This window comes from Bos mutus, chromosome 11, assembly GCF_027580195.1.
Source record: "Bos mutus isolate GX-2022 chromosome 11, NWIPB_WYAK_1.1, whole genome shotgun sequence".
Lineage (NCBI taxonomy): Eukaryota > Metazoa > Chordata > Mammalia > Artiodactyla > Bovidae > Bos > Bos mutus.
Window position 1 is genome coordinate 13,789,091 of NC_091627.1, and position 22,236 is coordinate 13,811,326.

Consider the following 22,236-nt stretch of genomic DNA (forward strand, 5'->3'; position numbering starts at 1 on the left):
TGGCATAAGAGGATTCAGACTCATTATGGCTTCTCCAGGGGCCTTCTGGATAGGTAGGGAGAAGGTTCCAGAGCCCTGGAGATCAAGAGGCAGGAGAGGAGGGCAGCAGAGGAGAGGGCAGGGTGCCTGTTGGGGGCTCTTCCCTTCTGAGGCTTTCCCCTCCCCACCTGATTACCTTTACAACCAACCCTTTCTCCCAAACCGCATCAAATCGGCTCCCATTGGGGAAGTACAAGGTTCCTTGGCCATGAAACATGCCGTCCTTCATTTCCCCAATGTATTTTGTTTCAGTTGGGAGGATGTATTCGGCGTCACCCTCCATCCTGTAAGGACAAAAAGAAGTCACTGAACCCTCATGGCAACTGGAGGGTCAGAGGTAGGGGTGCAGGAGAGCCAACACCTCAGGGTCCCCCGATGTAACTGTCCCTGCACTATTCTGTTCAGAAACAAAAAGGTTCCCCTTAGAACTCAGAAGTAAGAGGGGCTGTGTGTTGAAGGGAATGCAAAAGTTGGTCTATTTGTTCTCCCTCGCTCTCAAGTAGGGGCCGTCCCGGAGTTCATGCTGCCCATGGAAGTCCCCTTCTGGAGGCCCAGAGAGGGGAACAATGTGCTCAAAGCCACACAGCAAGCACTGTGAAGCAGAGACAGGGACCAGGCTTTCTGGGAGCTGATTCCGGGTCTTCTCCATTCCCCACAACCAGCCCACCCCTGCCCACTGCACCCCAAGTAGGAAACTGGGAAAACGTATGCACCTGAGGAAACAAGAATTTAGTCTCACTTCATCATATCCTAGATGTACCATCTTGGAGACTTTCCTAAGCCTCTGCTTTCCTTCCTTCCTTTATTCCAACAAATATTTATTGAACACCTGCTAAATGCCAGGCACCTTGCTGAGTCTACTCTATTGGATGCAATACTACAGACACAACAGTGATCAAGGTAGATGCAGTCCTTGTCCTTGACAAGGCTCACAGTCTAGTGACGGACTCAGCTAAACAACTGCACAATGCTTGATCAGTGCTCTGCAGGGGAAGAGAGGCCCCTATGGGACCAAGGGGCAGCCTACTGCCTGGACCAGATGATCACTTGCTTCACAGGGGAGATGGCTGAGATTAACGCCCAAGATGAACCCAGATACTAATAACAGTTTTCCTAGTAAAGGGCCTGATATACAGTGAGAGCTTAAGAAACATGCTTTCAGTCCTTCATTCATGCCTTCTCTGTTTTTCCCCACTGGCTGGAATTCATCTCTTCTAACTCTAAACTTATTTTTGGTTTTGTTTGTACTTCTGTTGGATGCCTAGCACTTTCTGCCTTGTATCATAATTGTACATTTCATCTCTCCTATGTAATCAAGCTACTTGAAAGGAAGACTTTGGTATTCTCAGCTCCTAGAAACATGTTCCTTCTTAAATAGGTGCTGGGGAACATCTACTAAGTAAAGAATGAAGGAAACAGAAGAACTAGTGAACTTACTGAGTGGGTAACAGAATTTGCCACCATACACAGGCCCCAAACAGGACAGCACTGTGGTTAAGCACAGCTTCTGAGCCAGGCAGGCCTGGAGTCCAGGCCTGGCCCCACCTCTCTATGTCTTGTATGACCTCTACCTCTCTAAGCCTGGGTTTCTCATCTGTAAAATAGGGATAAAGACACTTCTGCAAAATTACTGCATTAATGGCTATGAAACTATAGCAGAAGATCTTAAAAACTAATTTGCTTTTATTTTGCTGCAAGACATAGAAGGAGAGAGAACATCTTCATCCCTCTACCTCTTGGCTTGAGATTATATCTGTTATTTCTAAACACAGTCTCCATATAAACACATCTCTGAAATTTGACATCTCCCCTATTATTTTTTTTTAATGTAACTTAGATGTTATTGTTCAGACCACCTACAGACATCTCCAGCCCACCCCAAACAGAACTCATCCTCTCCTCTCCCAAAGCAGATCCTCCTCAGTGTTCTCAATCTCCAGGCTCAAAGCCTGGAGCTGGGCTCTGGGCTGGACTGAAAGCAGTCTCTAAGTGGGACCAGGAGCCAATCAGTTGCCAGGTCCTGGCAATGAAATCCCCAAACTTCTACATTTTTTCTCTCTCGCAGCCCTACTGCTTCTGCCTTGGCCCAGGGTCCTGCTGCCTTTTACTGGGACAACGGCAATGGGCTCTGATCTGCTCTCCCTACCTCCACTCTCCCTCACTCCCTCCCTCTTTCTATCCTTCCTTTACTCCTCCCCCTCCCTTCCCCCTCCCCTTTCATTTTTCTTTTTTCATTGAAGGCAAAAAGTCTTAGAATTTCCTAGCAGTCCAGTGGTTAGAACTCTGCGCTCTCACTGCTGAGGGCCAGGTTCAATCTCTGGTTGGGGAACTAAGATCCCACAAGCCATGCAGCATAGCCAAAAAAAAAAAAAAAAGACACCAAAGGTAATAAGCCTTCATTTTAAACTCAAAGTAAATTTAAAAGAACAAAAAGAGCTCCTTTATAATAAAGATGTTAATCCTTAACAAGGGCATGATGACCATATCTCAAATATTATTCAGTCAATCATTCATTCTCTTATTCATTCATGTGGCTAACATTTACTGAGTGCCTACCAGACATGTGTACTAGGAGGAGGGATACAGAGATGAAATAAATTAGATTTCCTAATGTCCAGCACTACCAAGGGTCTATCCATGTCTCCTCCCACCCACAGAATTGTACAGAGTATTCAAATCTCTCTACACCAGAGCACAGACTCCACCCTGTCCAGCTTGGGTTCCCACTCTCCCCTAGGCACATCCTACACTCCAGTGAAACTGAACTGCTTGCTCTCTCCTTCATATATAAGCCCTCTGAGCTATTGCTCATGCTGTTCCCTCTGCCTGAAAATATTCTTCACCTTGCATCTCCAACCACCTAGATCCTACTCAACCTTCAGGGCCCATTTCAAATATTATCTCCTCCATGAAGCCTTCTAGGATTGTTCCAACTAGACACATCCTCTGCAGGGGCTCAGCATCAAGACTCTATAATAGAAAGATTGTGGGCTCTGGAGGCAGACCTAGTTTTCATCTCTGCTCTGTCAAGTGCCAACTAGGTGATTTTGGGCATGTTATGTAACTACTTTGTGCCTCACTTTTTCCGTCTGTATAGTGGGGGTATCTATCTCATAGGGTTGCTGTGAGGAGGGAAGATTCAAGCAAAGCCACCATCTGAAATTATCTTCTCTGTTTGTTGGCAATATGCTAACTAGACAATAAGCTGCATGAGAGCAAGGATCTTGACAGTTTTAATATTCTTATCCCTGTACCTAATACTGGCAGATAGCAGACACACATATATACATGGAATGGATGTATCTCAGCTCTGCTGTTAATTAGAATATACGTCCTTGAACAAGTTACTTCACTTCTCTGGATCTCATTTACCTTAACTGTAAAATGGGAATAAACATTCCGACCTAAAAGAGTTGTCCTGAAGTTTAAAAGGGAAAAATTTTGATAACGCATCTGATACAAAGTCCTTTGCAGGGACAAAAAGACCGTCGTCTTTTTCCAGTCACGGATGTTCAAGGACGTACTGAATCAAACGAAGCCCTTACCTGCCATCTACAAATTCCCCAATATATTGGCTCCCCGTGTACTCCATGGCGCCTGTCTCTAGCTTCCAGTCTTTGGGACACCTGAGACTCAGCGCATCCTGCCTCACCATGACAACCAGGAGCGATGGGCGTGGCCGAGAAGAAGCCCCGCCCCTAGGGACTGGGAACTTCCCGGCTTTGCGCAGGCTCAGTGGCTTGTGGTTGGGCAAAGCAGTGCGCCTGCGTGCCGCCGCCGCCGCGCCTGCGCAGACGCTAGGTGGCCTCCGAGTTCGGAAGGGGAGTTCAAGGAGACGGGGGAGACGCGGCAGCTGGCACCTCCTCGGGGTCGCGGCTACAGCCATCATGCCGGGGATAGTGGAGCTGCCCTCTCTGGAGGATCTGAAAGTGCAGGAGGTGAGACTCGTCCGGAGGAAGGCAAGCGGGGCACAGGGCTGCAGCTTCCCGGGCCTAGGCCCAGCCGGGCTTGCACTCAGCGGACCCTGGGCCCCGGACCTCCCATCCCAACCCAATGCCCTCAACATGTACACAGGTTGACCCTCGGACGTGCCCCCGTCAGCTCGGGGAGACCCATCTTTCAGTAGCTCGAGAACTCTCCGCTTCCCGGCAGCAACCTGCTTCTCCTTTACGTGAATAATAGTGGTATTTCTTATTAAGCACCAACCAGGGTCCTTTGACTTCATGTCACTTAGTACTCAAACGTCTCTGCAAAGTGAGTGTACAGCCCCGGGTGCTCACAGTCGAGGGAGAGAGACAGTCACCTTAAAGTAGCCTTGTCGCTGCAGAGTGCGTTGGAATGGAGCTCGAAAGCCGGAGAAAAAGGAGATAGTATTGGAGAGCGAATTAGCTAACAGCCTGGGAAAGTGTTTGGTAAAAGATCATTTAAAGCATTCATTTCCTCAAGAGCTGTCATTTGAATAATTACCATATGCACATACACTGGAAAATGAGATAGACCCTGACATCAGGGAGTTTATAATCTAATAGGGAAACAGTTCAGTTACAGTACAGTGTAGTTAGAGCTGTGAGAAGTGAAGACCGATAATACTAATTATAGCAAACACTAGACTCAGGCAGGATGCTAACAACAGACATTAATTCATAGACTCCTCCCAGCCAGGTGAGGATATAATTGATCTCTCCACGTTATAGATACAATCCTGAAGGAAGTGATTTGCCCATGGTCACACCTCACACTGTAGAGCTACAATATGAACCCAGTTGTGAATTTTAAAGCCATACTTTTAAATGACCGTATTAGAGGCAAAAGCTCAGAAGATCAAGAAGGCTTAGCAGAATTTTGTGTTTTGCTGTTTGATGTGACTCTTGGTGGAAAGCAACAGTGACTGAGCCTGGAGAGGTACCTGAGGCTGAGGTAGGGCTCGGTTGCGACTTTCACAGGGGCAGACTGAGCAATTTGGACTTTGAATCCCATAGGTGAGGTGATGGGGAACTGTGGAAGATTTTAAGGCAAGGAAGTGTTAGAGCAGGACTGGATAATCAGGCTACATTGGAGGAGAAAGAGGAAGATGTAAAATTGCATGCCAAAAATTATATCACAGGTCCAGTATTGAGTATTTTACCTAGGTACTTCATTTCATCCTATATGCCTGTGAGAATGGAAACTATTATTTTCCTTGAATGAAAAGAGTTTTAGCTGTGTTTGGGGACTTTTTAATAAAGTGACATTTACCAAAAGGTGGGGAGTAGGTTCTGCCAGCACTCCGTTTGTTTCTTACCCTCTGTGAAGCTGGATTAAGACTTTGAGTTGCTGTTTTTTTCATTGGCACTCTAATTTGGTTCAACAGTCATCTGAGGTTCTGCTTCTTGGGTGTATTCTATTTCTGGAATAAATTTGCCATTAGAGTTCACACAGTTGAATTGAGAAGCAGATAATTGCATAAATAACTAAAATACAGGACAAAATATGATTAAATGCTATGGACGAGGGCAAATATGATTTAAGAAAAGAGAGTAGGGGACTTCCTGGGGTTCCAGTGGTTAGAACTCTGTACTTCAACTACAAGGGTCATGGGTTCCATCCTTGGATGAGGAACTGAGATTCCACCTGCTGGAAGGCAGGGCCAAAAATAAAAATAAAGAAGAGAGGATTTGAAGTTGTATTTAAATTCTAGGCCTAGCCATTTGGTTTGGCAACCTACTCCAATGTTCTTGCCTGGAGAATCCCAGGGACGGGGGAGCCTGGTGGGCTGCTGTCTGTGGGGTCACACAGAGTCGGACACGACTGAAGTGACTTAGCAGCAGCAGCAGCCATTTGGTTACCTTGATTAGTCAGTTTTCCTGTTTGCAGACAGTTATTTTATTTGTAAAATGAAGTGCTTCCAGCTGTCTAATCCTCTGAGGCAGTGAAGGGAACTGAAAGCACTTCTTGGGCATAATGTGAAACTTGGCTAAATGGCACTTGCAGGATGGTATTTCTAGGCAGATATGGAGAGAAGAGCTTTCTAAATGAGACAGGATCTGAAAGGTAAGCAGGTGGGACCAAAAGACAGGTCTGGGAACAGTGAGTTCCGGGTGCTAGAGAACAGCCAGTACTTTTTTGAAGTCTGGTGTATTGAGAAGGCAGAAGGATAGTTGGGATCCAGAAAGCTTTGAATACCTTGTAAGAAACTTAGGCTTTAGTCTGCTGTTAAGCGTGACTCCTTCAAGGGTTTTGTCGCAGATTTAATAGCAGAGTAACGTAAGAATTGTCTTTTAGGACAGCAGTTCTATGAAGAATGATTGAAAGAGAGGAATAAGAAGAGCAAGGGGACCAGTCTTGGTGGCTGTTGAAATAACTGAGGAAGATATTATTGACTCCAATACGATTGGTGACTGTGCTTACAGAGAGGAAAGAACATGTTTATCTAGGATTGCTCAGACTTAGCAATGACTTAGCAGAGGCAGGAAAGGTTGAGGAATCAATGTCAGATTTGCACCCTGACAATAGGACTGAGGGAGCCAGAAGCAGTGGGTTTGAGAAGCAAGTTAAACCTATTTTGGACCTCATTGACCTTGGAGTTAATGACACATGCCTCTGGAAGACTAGTCAGAAGCTTTGTGCAGGAAACTCTTAGGACACATTGAACATTTTGAATAAAAATAATGGCCAGTATTTATGATGTCTCCTGAGAAATCTGGATGCAGGTCAAGAAGCAACGGTTAAAACTGGACATGGAACAGCAAACTGTTTCCAAATTGGGAAAGGAGTATGTCAAGGCTGTATATTGTCATCCTGCTTACATGCAGAGTACATCATTTGAAATGCCAGGCTGGATGAAACACAAGATGGAATCAAGATTGCCAGGAGAAATATCAATAACCTCGGATACGCAGCTGACACAACCCTTATGGCAGAAAGCAAAGAAGTAAAGAGCCTTTTGATGAAAGTGAAAGAGGAGAATGAAAAAGTTGGCTTAAAATGCAACATTCAGAAAACTAAGATCATGGTATCCAGTCCCATCACTTCATGGCAAGTAGATGGGGAAACAGTGAGAGACTTTATTTTTTGGGGCTTCAAAAATCACTGCAGATGGTGACTGCAGCCATGAAATTAAAAGATGCTTGCTCCTTGGAAGAAAAGCTGTGATCAACCTAGACAGCATATTAAAAAGCAGAGACATTACTTTGCCTTCAGAGGTCCATCTGGTCAAAGCTATGGTTTTTCCAGTAGTTATGTATGGATGTGAGAGTTGGACCGTAAAGAAAGCTGAGTGCCAAAGAATTCATGCTTTTGAACTGTGGTGCTAGAGAAGACTCTTGAGAGTCTCTTGGACTGCAAGGAGATCCAGCCAGTCAATCCTAAAAGAAATTAATCCTGAGAATTCATTGGAAGGACTGATTCTGAAGCTGAAACTGTAATACTTTGGCCACCTGATGTGAAGAACTGACTCATTGGAAAAGACCCTGATGCTGGGCAAGATTGAAGGCAGGAGGAAAAGGGGACGACAGAGGATTAAATGGTTGCATAGCATCACGAACTTGATGGACATGAGTTTAATCAAGCTCTGGGAGTTAGTGAAGGACAGGGAGGCCTGACATGCTGCAGTCCATGGGGTCACAAAGAGTCAGACACGACTAAGCAGCTGAACTGAACTTATTTACGATGCACTTCTATGTGCTAGGCACTTCATAATATTTTTATGTGTATTGACTCACTTAAGCCTCACAACAGTTCCATCAGCTGAGTACTGTCATCCTCCATTTTATGTAAATTAAGCAAAATACAAAGCCTAGTATAAATTAAGTACTCCAATAAAAAAAAAAAGTGCCGATTGGGTGTAAGGAAGAGAGAATAGGACTAGAAGGTTGCTTGTAGATTGTGGGACTTTTTCTGCCCCCCTTTCCACACCTGCAGACTGTATAAACCTGGTGTGCAGTGAGGCTGTTACGGGGACAGATAAAGAAGGGTGTTGAAATTCTGTGTTCTTTTGAGACAAAGGGAGCTGAATGGATCTGAGAGGGTATTCACGGTAAACAGCTGTGCAAGGATGTGGTTTATGCTGGAACTCAAATCAGTCTTAGTGAAGAAGCAGGTGAGGGCTGTTGGCAACATCCGTGGTCGCGATGTAGTGGCAAGCCGCGCAACGGGAGGTCACAGTCTCTCCTGCCAGTTCTCTGCTTGCCACTGATGTGCCATGCCATCTTGAGCACTTGGCTCCTCTTCCTCAGGAAATAAGTTCAGTGAGTTCTCAGCCTTGATTTCCCTGCAACAGGGTATTCTATTATGTGCTCAACAGCATGGGCATGCCTAGATTGGAGTAAGACATTGGCAAGGAAGTAAGGCAAAGAAAGCCATAGACTTTTGGTGGCATGATAGCTGTGGAAGCATCGGAGTAATTAAATCAGCCATTTAAAGATGTTCTAAGGCATTCAACAAGGAAATCAATACAGCTAACTTAATTTAAAAAATATATTAGGCTTTAAAAATAGTTTGTCTTGATTTTTAGTCTCCCAGCCCTCTATAGATAATACAGCAAGCAAGCATGTACCACTCAACTAACTGAAATAAACTGTTATCAAAAACTGGAATGCAGAATTTTAACAGATGTGTAAAGAAACTTATTAGAATTGTCATGGCAAATTTCACTTCCATCCTAAATTCACCTTTGCTTTGATAATTTTAACAGTTGTAATATTAGTGTCGTGTTAGTCGCTCGCTCAGTCATGTCTGACTCTTGGACCCCATAGACTGTAGCCTGCCAAACTCTTCTGTTCATGGAATTCTCCAGGCAAGAATACTGGAGTGGGTAGCCATTCCCTTCTTCAGGGGATCGTCCCAACCCAGGGATCAAACCCAGGTCTTTTGCATTGCAGGTGGAGTCTTTACCATCTGAGCCACCAGGAAAGCCCATGTAATAGTAGTCACAGCCATAACTTTATTCTCTTCCTATAGTGTTTAGATGAATTATCTTTTCATCTTTTCTTGCCTTTGGTCTTATTAAAAATAATAATAACTTAACCTAAGGCTATGTGAAGTTTGTAAAAAATGAAATAATAAAAATTTTATTATTATAAATAATATAAAATTATTCTCATGCAAAAATTCTTGATATTTACAAATCAAATCCAGTGGTATCTTAAGCATAATGCACGAGGACAGACTAGATTTTACTCGAGTACACTGGATCGGTTTTAGAAAATCTGTTAATGCTCTTCATGACATTTATAGATTAATGAAAAATAAACCTGAAAATTTCAGTCTTTCCTGGTGGAGGAATCAGCAGTGAAACAAAGCCAGTTATGATTAGAAAGAAACTTCCCTAATGAGGAACGTGTAGGCAAGTATATCCCAGACACCAACAGCCCTTATCATGCCAAACTACTTTAAAGTTGGGAACAAAGCAGGGAAGCCTGCCATCATTGCTGTTTCTCTGTGTCATCCTGGAACTTCTGGTCAGAGCATTAAGAGAGGAAAGGAGAAGAAGGTAAAGAAGTAACTATCAGAGAGGAGGGCTTCCCTGGGGGCTCAGATGGTAAAGAGTCTGCCTACAATGTGGGAGACCTGAGTTCAGTCCCCAGGACAGGAAGATTCCCTGGAGGAGGGCATGGCAACCCACTCCAGTATTCTTACCTGGAGAATCCCCACGGACAGAGGAGCCTGGTGGGCTACAGTCTCTGGGGTTGCAAAGAGTCGGACACAACTGAGCGACTAAGCACATCAGAGAGGAAGGGAGGCAGTTTTTACTTGTACATGGAAGCTTTTCTGTTAATCCTCTGGAGTTGCCTATCAGAACTGATGAGAGTTAGTGAAGTATGGCTGTAGAGAAGATGCAGTGTACAGACTAGCAATAACTAACTTGAAAATGTAAGGGAAATATAACCTATCTAGAGAGTATCCAAAATATGAGAACATTAAGAAATAAATAAGAAACATGCAAGATTCCTGTATGGGAAACTAATTTTAACCGAGGGAAGTGAGAATGAGCTAACTGGAGAGACATACTGATAACTATGTTCTGGATGAGAAGGATCGCCCAGATAGTCTTAACCTCTCCTGTAACTGTTACATCCCTTGCTGCCTGTCTGGAGTGAGTGCTATGCACCAGGTATAAAAGCCACTGGTGCCCCCAGAGAGCACCCTCTACACGACCAGCCCCTTGGCTGTACCAGCCTCATCTCCCCACTCCTGGTCCATACTTCCTCCTTCAGCCACACAAACCCAGTCTCTCCACCCCATCCTCTCCAGGCCTCTGTGTCAGGGGTTTCCTTCCCACGGCTAGAAAAATCTGCCCCCCTTCCCCAATTTCTCTTTCTGCTCTTGTTCCCCAGCTGCCATCACAAGCCAAGTATTTAATGCCTTGTTTTACCCTGTCTTGTTCTCATTTGTGACAGCTCCTTGTGCTCAGCACTGTTTTGGGTGCTTGGTGGACCATGGTAAATATCACCTTAATTAGAATTTAGGGAGAATGGGCATCTCTACAGTAGTGGACTTCTGTTGAAAACAAAACCCCTGCCCTCTTGGAGCTTACGTTCCAGTGGTCACAGATCGAGTGACCACAGGTGCTAGCTTATCTAAGATGATCAGGGAGAGACTCTCTGGGGAGATAAAATGTGAGCAGAGACCCAGTATTGTAAAAGTGCCCTTTCCATTCTAATTTGATATATAACTAGACTTAGCACGACTGCAATGCAAACTATCGGGGGAGGGGTGCTCATCTGTAAGAACAGCTGGACCAGTTTTGAAAAGGAGGGCTGCTGAGGAAGATGGTCTTCCCAGACAACAAACAGTAATTAAAACTGCCGCGGTACTGGTACCGGAAAAGAGGCCAGCGGGACCCCTGCTGCAGCAGCTGCTAGACAGGCTCTGGGCAGTATGGTGAGCTGGCTGGCTACTCTGTGCTTCTCGAGAAACTGCTGGGCTGCGAGTGAGTGCGACTGGTGTAGTTGTAGGGATGGCTGCCTTGAATACATTCTGAACTTCACAAAGTTCACAAATGCAGTACTTTATTCTTAATAATAACTTGGTGGACTATCAGCTCTCATTGGTCCCCTCTGGTCTCTAATCTTCTGTGATTCTGTCATCTTCTGGAAATTTTACATATCTTTCCACTGTTATTCCTGGAAAGGAGACTCATCCATGCTCCTCAGGGTTGGTTCCTCCCCTTACATCCCCGAAGCCTCCATCTCCCTTCAGAGTTCTGCTTTCTGTCTCACAAAGATCTAAGGATTCTGTTGGGGCTGCCGTTCCCTTATGTCTAAAGTGGAAGTTGGTGATATCAGCCTGATGAGATTATTACACAGGTGTGTTTTCTGGGTCAAGTCAGAACAAGAGTACCTTCCTGTTCCCTCTGCCTTGATGATCTCAAGGAGAGGTTGAGGACCTGGTGTTCTGGTCACGAATCTGTGATCCTTCTCCCCCGTCCCTCTCCCCAGGTGAAAGTCAGTTCGTCTGTGCTGAAAGCTGCGGCCCATCACTACGGAGCTCAGTGCGACAAGCCCAACAAGGAGTTCATGCTATGCCGGTGGGAAGAGAAGGACCCCCGGCGATGTTTAGAGGAAGGCAAGCTTGTCAACCAATGTGCCCTGGAGTTCTTCAGGTAGGATCTTTTCACCTAAGTGCGGGTGGGCTGAATCATCAAGGTGTGTGTTATCTTCTTGGTGAATGTCCAGCTAAATTAAGTGGAAGGATAATTTTACTAATTCTGGTAGGAAATAGAAGGCTTTGCAATCAGATAGACCACTATAAAGCTCACAATTGTTATGTGTTTTTATTATTTGGCATGTTCTTTTTCTTTTTTAATTTTTTTTGAAGTTGAGTTGATTTATACTGTTAATGTGGCATTATACAATGTTACTGATTTCTGCTGTACGACAAGAGTGATTCAGTTATATATATGTGTGTTCTTTTTTTTTAATATTCTTTTCCATTATAGCTTATCACAGAATATTGACTCTAGTTCCCTGTGCTATACAGTAATATCTTGTTTTTTAAATCCATCCCACATATAATAATTTGCATTTCTGTATCCGTGAGTCTGTTTCATAGATATGTGTGTTTGTGCTGTATTTTAGATCCTGCAGATAAGTGATATCATACTGTAGTTGTCTCTGTCTGACGTCACTTAGTTTAATCTCTAGGTCTGTCTGTGTTATTGTAAATGGCATTATTTCATTCTGTTTTATGGCTGAGTAGGATTCCATTGTACAGGGTTCCCAGGTAGCACTAGTGGTAAAGAACCCACCTGCCAATGCAGGAGATGAAAGGGATGCAGGTTCAATCCCTGGGTCAGGAAGCTCCCCTGCAGGAGGGCATGGCAACCCACTCCAGTATTCTTGCTTGGAGACTCCCATGGACAGAGGAGCCTGATGGGCTGCAGTCCACGGTGTCGCAAAGAGGTGGACACGACTGACGCCACTTAGCGTGCAGGAGTCCATTGTGTACACCCACCCTCCCACATCTTCTTTATCTGTTCAGTTATTGATGGGCGTTTAGGTTGTTTTCCATGTCTTGTCTATTGTGAATACTGGCATGTTCTTTAATCTCTGTGAATTACAATTTCCAAAATAGAGTAATACCTGTTATATAAGATTGTTGTGAGAAATTTGAAAAGGCACATAAAAGCAACTAAGAACAGTGCTTGCTAGCTGTCAGGCATTCACTAGTTTGTTATCATCATCATTACTGTAGGACACACAGTTATGATGGAAAGGAAGGTGTGTTTAGAGTCAAATGTTTAGATAGGCCACTAAGTACTGTAAGTAGAAAAAGTCCAAATTGTAATTGTAGGAAAATGTTTTAATAACCATATTAGTCAAAACTCAAGGGGACAGAAACTGAATTCATAAGGAATTGACTCATGTAAGTGTAAAGTCCAAAAATGGGATTGGCATCAGGCAGGGCTGGATCCAAGGGCTTAAATAATTTCATAACTACTTGGTGTCTTTTTGCTTCACCTCTTCTCCCCTCAGTTTCTTAGTTTTGCTTTTCTCTATCAAACTCATTTTCAAAGAGACTTTCCTTGCTGTAGCAGAAATGGCCTCTAGCCACTCGAAGCTTCTAGGCTCCTTACTTAGCAGACCCAGATGGAGTGCCCCCCAGTAGCATGAGCTGAGGTTCCTGGAACTGAGTCTCATTGTCCTGGCTGGTCGACTTCATGTATGTGTCTCTGAATTAGTTAGGTTTTGAGAGAGAAAATACTGTGACTGGGCAAGCCTTGCCGTAAGTGGGGAGTAGACTTAGACTCATCTGAATCACATTGCCAAGCCATAGGGAGTGGTTGTTCCCCAAAGGAGAATCTGAAGGATGTTCCAGAAGAATGGGGAATGACTGCTGACTAGACAAATGAACAGATGTCCCCTACAGTGACGTAAGAGCTATTCACACAATAGCTGTTTTCCTTCTTTCTTGCTTTTGCTGTCTTTGTCTACAAGCAGAGATACTTTGTACTTAAAAGTCATAGTGTGTGTGTTCATTTGAAATACTCATTTTTCTCTTGAAACTATTGGAAACATTCTTTCAAGTTGCTCCCTCTTTGTGATCATAATTTTTCAGTTCAGTTCAGTTCAGTCGCGTCCCACTCTTTGCGACCCCATGAATCGCAGCACGCCAGGCCTCCCTGTCCATCACCAACTCCCAGAGTTCACCCAGACTCAAGTCCATCGAGTCAGTGATGCCATCCGGCCATCTCCTCCTCTGTCGTCCCCTTCTCCTCCTGCCCCCAGTCCCTCCCAGCATCAGAATCTTTTCCAATGAGTCAGCTCTTCGCATGAGGTGGCCAAAGTACTGGAGTTTCAGCTTTAGCATCATTTCTTCCAAAGAAATCCCAGGGCTAATCTCCTTCAGAATGGACTGGTTGGATCTCCTTGCAGTCCAAGGGACTCTCAAGAGTCTTCTCCAACACCACAGTTCAAAAGCATCAATTCTTGGGCGCTCAGCCTTCTTCACAGTCCAACTGTCACATCCATACATGACCACTGGAAAAACCGTAGCCTTGACTAGATGGACCTTTGTTGGCAAAGTAATGTCTCTGCTTTTGAATATGCTATCTAGGTTGGTCATAACTTTTCTTCCAAGGAGTAAGCGTCTTTTAATTTCATGGCTGCAGTCACCATCTGCAGTGATTTTGGAGCCCAGAAAAATAAAGTCTGACATTGTTTCCACTGTTTCCCCATCTATTTCCCATGAAGTGATGGGACCGGATGCCATGATCTTCGTTTTCGCCAACTTTTTCACTGTCCTCTTTCACGTTTATCAAGAGGCTTTTTAGTTCCTCTTCACTTTCTGCCATAAGGGCATTTTTAATGGCTGTCTAATATTCCACTGGTAGATAAACCAGTCATAATGTACCTTATGATTCTTGTTACTAAACATCATTGTTGATTTCTGTTTTTGATTGTTTTGGATAAATCTGCAGTGGTTATATTTGTGTAGAGATCATTTTCATTTTTTAATTAATAAATTAGCATACATTTCCCAGCAATGAGATTATTCTTTAAAAGGCTTTGAACATGATTTATGGCTCTTGAATTACAGTTGCCCTGTCTTTTGAAGTTGGGTCAGTTTATGCTGTACTCAGCACTGTATCCTGATATGCGTCACCAGCATTGCATTTGATTTAAACATTGATAGGTACAAAATGGTATTTTATTCCTGCTTGAATTTGTATTCATTTGATTGCTAATAAGGTGGAATATGTATTCATTTGAAAGCTTTTTATTTTCTAAGAACTTTGGCAAAGCATTTTTCCTTTGACTCAAAGAAAGTATGTATAAGTGAGAAGTGTTTGGATTTCACAAGCTTCCAGGATGCTGAAGTCTCCTGCTGTATGAACTAGTAGATAATTGTTTGTTCATGTAGGTGCCAGGGTAGCAGAGTCCAGATCACAGCCTCAGTGCCAGAGTAATGGTTTGCACCCTTCTTGTGCCACAGCATATTGGAGGAGTGCAAAGTTCCAACTGGTCGTGCTAGCTCACTACCAAGCATGATTCTCAAGTCAAGGTTTTGTGTAGTCGCTCAGTTGTGTCCGACTCTTTGCAACCCCGTGGACTGCATGCAACATGCCAGGCTTCTCTGTCCATCACCATCTCCCAGAGCTTGCTCAAACTCATGTCCATTATTCAGTGATGCCATCCAACCATCTCATCCTCTGGTGTCCCCTTCTCCTCCTGCCTTCAGTCTTTCCTACCATCAGGGTCTTTTCCAGTGAGTCGGCTCTTAGCATAAAGTGGCCAGAGTATTGGAGCTTCAGCTTCAGCATCAATCCTTCCAATGAATATTCAGGATTGATTTCCTCTAGGATTGACTGGTTTGATCTTGCTGTCCAAGGGACTCTCAAGAGTCTTCTCCAGCACCACAGTTCGAAGGCATCAATTCTTCGGCACTCAGCCTTTTTTATTGTCCAGCTCTCACATCCATACATGACTACTGGAAAAACCATAGCTTTGACTCTGCGGACCTTTGTAGGCAAAGAAATGTCTCTGCTTTTTAATATGCTGTCTAGGTTTGTCATTACTTTTCTTCCAAGGAGCAAGCAGCTCCTTTAATTTCCTAGCTGCAGTCACTGTCCACAGTGATTTTGGAGCCCAAGTAAATAGTCTGTCACTGTTTCCATTGTTTCCCCATCTATTTGCCATGAAGTGATGGGATCAGATGCCATGATCTTCATTTTTTGAATGTTGACTTTTAAGCCAGCTTTTTCATTCTCCTCTGTCACCTTCATCAAGAGGCTCTTTAGTTCCTAGTTTCTTTAGTCAAGGTTCAGTTCAGTTCAGTTCAGTTCAGTCACTCAGTCGTGTCCGACTCTTTGCGCCCCATGAATTGCAGCACGCCAGGCCTCCCTGTCCATCACCAACTCCCGGAGTTCACTCAGACTCATGTCCATCGAGTCAGTGATGCCATCCAGCCATCTCATCCTCTGTCGTCCCCTTCTCCTCCTGCCCCCGTACCATAGAAGTCTAGGTTAGTGAGACTAGAGATAACTCTGAAAAGCTCCCTAGGCTTTGACATTCCTTCTTCCTTCCTCTTGTACCTCCTGTCACCCTTCCAAAGGTTATTCTCAAAATACCTGGAAGGGTGTCAGTTACACCCTGGAAGGGTGTAAGAAACTGATATCCATTGGTTGCCTTACAGGAGCGGGACTGAGCAGGAATGAAAAGCCAGTTTTTCTTTTGTATTTTCTTCAGCCACCTCTGAAGTTCTTATGTTAAATATGATTCCTGTGTTCATTGTAGCTAGGTTCTTGGAAAATGACAAGTAAGTTCTTCATTATTATTCCAACAGGGGAAGGAGGCACTCTACGCTTCTTCCACTGCCTCAGATAGCCTTTTACATAAAATAACAGTATTTTATTCTTGCCTGAATTCGCATTTATTTGATTACTAGCAAGGTTGAATGGTAAGAGAAGGGGAATTTTGCAAAATAATGGCTTATCCCTTTCATACACAAGTTACTTTTCCTTCAACCACTTTTGGTGACCACAAAATGAATTATATTTTATGTTGCTTCTTAAGAGAGCAAATATAGTTTAACTTCCTTATTAATGACAAGAATTAATCTCTGTTTTTGTTCAGTGCACAAGTAGAATGAAGTCCTTGAGCTTTGGAGGTGTGGAGAGTGGTCTGCCTCTACACTGATTGGCCCCCAAGATCAGAAGATCCTTGTCAATTTGTGAATTTGCTTTTTATAATTCCGTCTCCTCCTTTGTCATTTTCTGTCGCCTCTGACTTCTGTCAGCACCACATCTCTGAGTATGCCTCCCTCTCTTCTAAAATTTCAAAGCTGGTAAACTTTAGAATTGGATCTAAGGGGAATAAATAGGTCCCAAGTGAGTTATCTGAGGAAAATATATACACCTTAGACCTTTTTTGTTTTAAAAATATGTATTTATTAATGTATTTAGCTGTGTCGGGTCTTAGTTGCAACACGTTGGATCTAGTTCTGAATCCAGGCCCTCTGCATTGGGAGCATGGAGTCTTAGCCACTAGAGTACGGGGAAGTCCCAGGTGACAGTCTTTTGGAATTTCTTTTTATTTATTTTTGCTGTATAAAGAAATTAGGTCGTGTGCCTCAGATCTTTTTTTTACATATTGATCCTCAACCTGAGGATCTCCAGGTTGCCTTGCAAGTGAGGTAAGAGTACTCTCATACCTTTCAGAAAGCAAGGCTGTGTGTTTGAGGTCTGTATCAAATTTTTCCCCACTTTTTTGTTTTTCATGGTTCTGCAAAGAGCTTCCCCTAACCAAGGGCTTCCCAGCTGGCGCAGTGGAAAAGAAAATGCCTGTCAGTACAGGAGACCCAGGAGATGCTGGTTCGATCCCTGGGTCAGGAGTAGGAAATGGCAACCCTCTCCAGTATTCTTGCCTAGAAAATTCCAATGGACAGAGGAGCCTGGCAGGCTACAGTCCATGAAGTCGCAAAGAATCAGACGTGACTGAGTGCGCACGTGCATGCACACATGCACACACACACACAGACGCACACTCCTAACCAAGCCCTCTTTTCCAGGCAGATAAAGCGGCACTGTGCGGAGCCTTTTACGGAATACTGGACCTGCATCGATTACTCCGGCCTGCAGCTATTTCGTCGCTGTCGCAAACAGCAGGCGCAGTTTGACGAGTGTGTGCTGGACAAACTGGGCTGGGTGCGGCCGGACCTGGGGGACCTGTCAAAGGTAACATGATTTCCTGCTGGTCTTTCTCTCCCTGAGGGTGGGGAAAGGCAGGAGGAGGTCCAGAAAGGGTCTTTTGTGAGTTCAGGTCTGATGTGACAGATCCAAACTGACCAGACAGCTCAGCTAGGGAGTGATTATCCACAGCCCAGAGTTTACTTAGTAGAAATGCGCCTTTACATAGATCTTCCAGCATGAGCAGGTTTCTTATTGGTTAATTATTAGTAGCTAACTGAAGAACAGTAGGGAGTAGATGAGGATAAAATGTTTAAGGGGCTCGGTCAGTTGAAAACATTGAGGTTATTATGGGGAAATGGGTTTGAGGTTATGCCTGATTTTTCAGGAGCATACCTGAGATTTTTTTTTTTTAAGTAATACCTGTAGTTTTAAAAGCATGTTTTCCTACTTTCTCCTTTATTTCCTGTCTCAGCTGTGATACCACCATCTATTGAAACCTCAGAGCTAGAAGAAACCTAAACATCTCTCTTCTTCACTTAGCCCTCTGTCTTCCTTTATCCAGTCCTCAATTCCTCTAGATCAGCATCTCCTGGAATATTATTTTAAAACCTCACACTGTCCTCACTTCCTGGACAGGCGTTCTTAACTGGGCTACATGAGCTTCTGGGAGGGCAGGGTGGATGACTATAGGCATGATCTGTGTGGAAAATAAATATGACTATCCATTAAAAAAAAAAAAAAAACTTTTCAAAGGGGCTTCTTATTTGCTCATAAAACTGAGCATCCCCTCTGTATCCTGAGACGCATGGCCCTTTGTGATCTGAACTGTCCCTGCTTCTTAAGCATCGTCTCCTCCATTCCTTCTGGGAAGCATAGGTAGCAAGGCGTGGCGGGAAAGACTGGTTTGAAAGGAATCTGAAAGTAGGTTTGAATCTTAGTTTCATGACTTCATTGCTCTGGGATCTTGAGCAAATTGCTAACCCTCTCCTCTCCTACCACAGTTATAAGATGGGACCAGTATTAGTCCCTGTTTTTCTGTGGGGATTAAGCTAAGGAGGTTATGTGAAGCCCCAGCATGATGTTGACCCATAGGCCCATAATTATTCATGTTTCCTTCCCTTTGTGTGTGGCATCTGTGGGTGATAGTTGGGTCTTAAGCTTGTTGCCAGAAGTAGAGGAATGATTTAGCAATTTTATTTGGTATCTGGCAAATATTTCCTTCAGATACCTTCTTTTGCTGCAGTGAACAACTTATTTATTTTTACTTTTGAAAAATTTTTATTGAAATATAGTTGATTTACAGTGCTGTGTTAGTTTCAGGTGTACAGTAAAGTGATTCAGTTATACATGTATATTAATATGTATATATATTCTTTTTTAAAACATATTCTCATCATTAGATGCTCTTATTGTATACTGAGTATAATTCCCTGTGCTATACAATAGGTCCTTGTTGGTTATCTGTTTTATATATAGTAGTGTATATATTCTGATCCAAAGTGAGCAAATTATTTTTATTTACTTTTTTAAGAAATAATTATTTTTATTTAGTATTTATTTATTTTGGTTACGCTGGGTCTTAGTAATGTGGCACACGGGATCTTCCATCTTCTTTGCATTACACAAGATCTGTTAGTTACGGCACACAGGATCTAGTTCCCTGACCAGGGATTGGACCTGGGCCCCCTGCATTGGGAGCTCAGAGTCTTATACACTGGCCCACCAGGGAAGTCTACCAAGTTATTTTGAATAGTTGATAATTCTAAGTTGGAAAGTGGTAGAACTTTTACCTCTAATAAAGAAAACTGCCTTTTCTTATTTCTGTCTCATGAAAGGAGAATTTACAAATCATGCTGTTAAGAAAGTATATTTATTCCTGAATCTTTGTATTAACCCTTTTAAAAAACCTTGCAAAGAAAAAGGTATTGTTACTGAACTCTTTCCAGAAGTGTATTTCATAAGAAGATTACCAGCTTTGGTTATACTTGAGTTTAGTCTCTAAGAAGGGTCGTAACTGGCCGACAGAGTCTGTACTCAGCATCGCTCACTCGTGCGTCCTGGCCCCTGGCCTGCCACGTGCACCTGGTGAATTCCTCGTCCAGTCGCAGCTCAGGTGTCGGGTCTCTGTGAAGTTTCTGCCTTTCCTAGGTAGGATTGCGCTCTCTCTCCCGTAATTCCTTTGCCCTGATAATGTTAATTTTGAAAATAACTAATGAAGCATCTGCTCCATACATTAGGCGCTTCACGTGTGTTATTCTAATAACCCTGGGAGCTACTGTTGACCCCGTTTACAGATGGGAAATTGAAAGTTCAGTCAGATCCCCAAGGTCATTTACCTAGTAATTAGTTTGACCACATGCTTCTGCTCCTTTTGTTTTGAGTCTGGTGCAGAAGAGGAAGTTGTTTCATTGTCCCTTCCACAGTAATTTGTCCTTTAAAGGGGCCCTTTTATTTTCTCTAGATTTATTTCACAGACATCTTGAATTCCTTAAAGGAGCTTCAAATGCCAGCTGGAGGCATTTGGAATACTCTGTCAAGCAACAAGGAACCATTAGTGATCTCTAATTATAGCGGAGAGATGAGAAAACTGTTTTAAAAGCAAATGAAAAACTATTCTGGACTTGTAGTCAGAAGACTGGAGTTCTAGCTCCAGCTCTGACATTTACAGTGTCCTGATCTTAGACATGCCAGCATCTCTGCTCCTCTTCTGTGGACTGGAGATAATTATACCTCGGAGGGTGATTATAATAAGAATTGTGAGACTGTGTCCATGAAAGCTCTGTTCACAATAAATGGTGTTTGAATTTGTACATCTGGGAAGATTGATCTGGTTGTATCACATGGGGCGGCTTAGGAGACCACTAGATAACAAGACCGTTAATAACTGTGGCCTTCCGTCTTTCTGCTTCTCTGGGCCCATTTCCTCATCTTTATAGTGAGAACAGTTTCTGCTGGGTGTCTGATGGAGACTTCTGTGGGCTAATGGGGGTGTAAAATTCCATCTTCCTCTCCCCTTGAACCCCAGTTCTGTGCTCTACCCTCACCTGGCCCGTTGGCTCAGCACCCCCAGTCTAGCTTTTGCACACTCTGTCCTGGCCTACAGATGTGATTAAGTACTTCCTTGCTCCAGTAGCATCTGTTGCCACTGGATTAAAATTCAAACGTCTTTGCATATTTTTCACCGCCCTTCATCATCTGGCTCCTGCGTCCCAGCATCTCTCAACATGTGAAAAGCACAGGCTCTGGAGCAGGCAGAGCTGGCTTCAAGTCCCGGTGCTTCCGCTGTTGGCCTGGTGGCCCCACTGAAGCTGCAGGCTGACTCTGAGGAGTGTCAGCACGAACTGGAATAATGTCTTCAACGACAGGACCAGGCGCACAGCCTGTCCTTTGGCTGTTTAAGGACGTGCCTCCCTCCCTATCTGTGTACTCTTGGTTTACTTGGAAGGTCTTTTCTTCTCTGCCTTCCTGATTGGTTCCTATTCATCCTTCAAGATGGAGCTAAATACTCCCCCTTCAGAAATAGTTGGGGCCCCTGGAGGACAGCGGGTGGGTGGAGGTCCTGTTTCTCCCGCCCCCCACCCCCGTGACTTGCCTGGGAAGCCCTCGGGTATGGCCTCCTGTCTGGCTCCCGCAGCGAGGACTATGTGAATCTTGTTCCCTTCTGTATCCTAACTTCTTCCATACGGAGTGGCACAGAGTAGGCGTTCTTCAGTGTGTATTCAGGGTGGAGTGTGATGTGCTAGGGCTTCAGAGATGAGGAGGCAGGGGCAGAGAGGAGACCGGTAGGTGTGTTTGTGGCCACAGCTCCTACACCTGACTCTCAGCTTCCCTTTTCCTCTTCTTCCCTCCGCAGGTCACCAAAGTGAAAACAGACCGGCCTTTACCAGAGAATCCCTATCACTCAAGAGCGAGGCCAGAGCCCAACCCTGAGGTGGAAGGCGATCTGAAGCCCGCCAGGCACGGCAGCCGCCTCTTTTTCTGGACCATGTGAAGATGGGTCCGTGGCCCCACACCCAGGCACGCGCCCAGGCAGCGGGCAGTGAACTCTCCCCACCGTTTGCATCAACCGATAGAGGGCTCTTTCCGGGATCACAAACATTAACCAAAACGTTAATTTATGTGACTTGGCAGTTATTCTATACCATTTCCTGCCCATTAAAAATTTTAAAGGAAACAGTTGTATTTTATTATGTTTTCTATAACCTTCTGGCCTTTAAAGATGACTTCCCCTTGCTTTTTCTCCTTGTGGTCCTGCCTGTTCCCTCGCTCGCTCTCTCTGTTTTAAGTAGGCAACTGCCAGTGCAGTAGGGGAGCCTCATGGGATCACGGACAGGTGAATGTGTAAAGGAGAGGCTTTGTTACCTGCGACAGCACCTCAGGACCAGTCTGTATTCACACATTTTGAAATCTCCATTTTTCTTCCCATCCGACGTCTCAGACAAATAGAGTTCCCTGAAGGTCATACAAGGGAAGCATCCAGGATAGAAGAAGCACAGAAACATTTGCGCCTGTGACTCAGGCCATGGGCGGGGCGCCTGGCTGGGTCTTCTGCAGTCTCGCTCAAAGTTCCTTAAAGAACCAAACTTCCA

The 22,236-nt window shown here is 44.2% G+C and overlaps 2 protein-coding genes across 5 annotated transcripts in view; one reads left to right on the forward strand and one right to left on the reverse strand.

Moving 5' to 3' along the window:
* Positions 1-3,689, reverse strand: part of MORN5 (MORN repeat containing 5) — a 37,146-nt gene extending 33,457 nt beyond the window's left edge. For all 4 annotated transcript variants that reach the window (XM_070379047.1, XM_005895072.2, XM_070379048.1 and 1 more), the window contains exons 1-2: positions 3,585-3,689; positions 176-323 (exon numbers count right to left, since the gene is read on the reverse strand). In XM_070379047.1, the coding sequence (XP_070235148.1) occupies positions 176-323; positions 3,585-3,631 (195 nt within the window). In that variant the 5' untranslated portion in view covers positions 3,632-3,689. The remainder of the gene's footprint in view (positions 1-175; positions 324-3,584) is intronic.
* A 131-nt stretch (positions 3,690-3,820) lies between these two features.
* Positions 3,821-21,821, forward strand: NDUFA8 (NADH:ubiquinone oxidoreductase subunit A8). Its single transcript, XM_005895071.2, has 4 exons — positions 3,821-3,977; positions 11,457-11,620; positions 17,527-17,692; positions 21,501-21,821. The coding sequence occupies exons 1-4, from the start codon at positions 3,927-3,929 to the stop codon at positions 21,636-21,638; spliced, it is 519 nt and encodes a 172-aa protein (XP_005895133.1). The 5' UTR covers positions 3,821-3,926; the 3' UTR covers positions 21,639-21,821.
* Positions 21,822-22,236: the final 415 nt, after the last annotated feature.

Coding starts and splice junctions, on each gene's coding strand:
- NDUFA8 (XM_005895071.2), top strand. CDS start 3,927: ATGCCGGGGATAGTGGAGCTGCCCTCTCTGGAGGATCTGAAAGTGCAG. Junction 11,621..17,526: donor TGTGCCCTGGAGTTCTTCAG/GTAGGATCTTTT, acceptor CCTCTTTTCCAG/GCAGATAAAGCGGCACTGTG. Junction 17,693..21,500: donor ACCTGGGGGACCTGTCAAAG/GTAACATGATTT, acceptor TTCCCTCCGCAG/GTCACCAAAGTGAAAACAGA.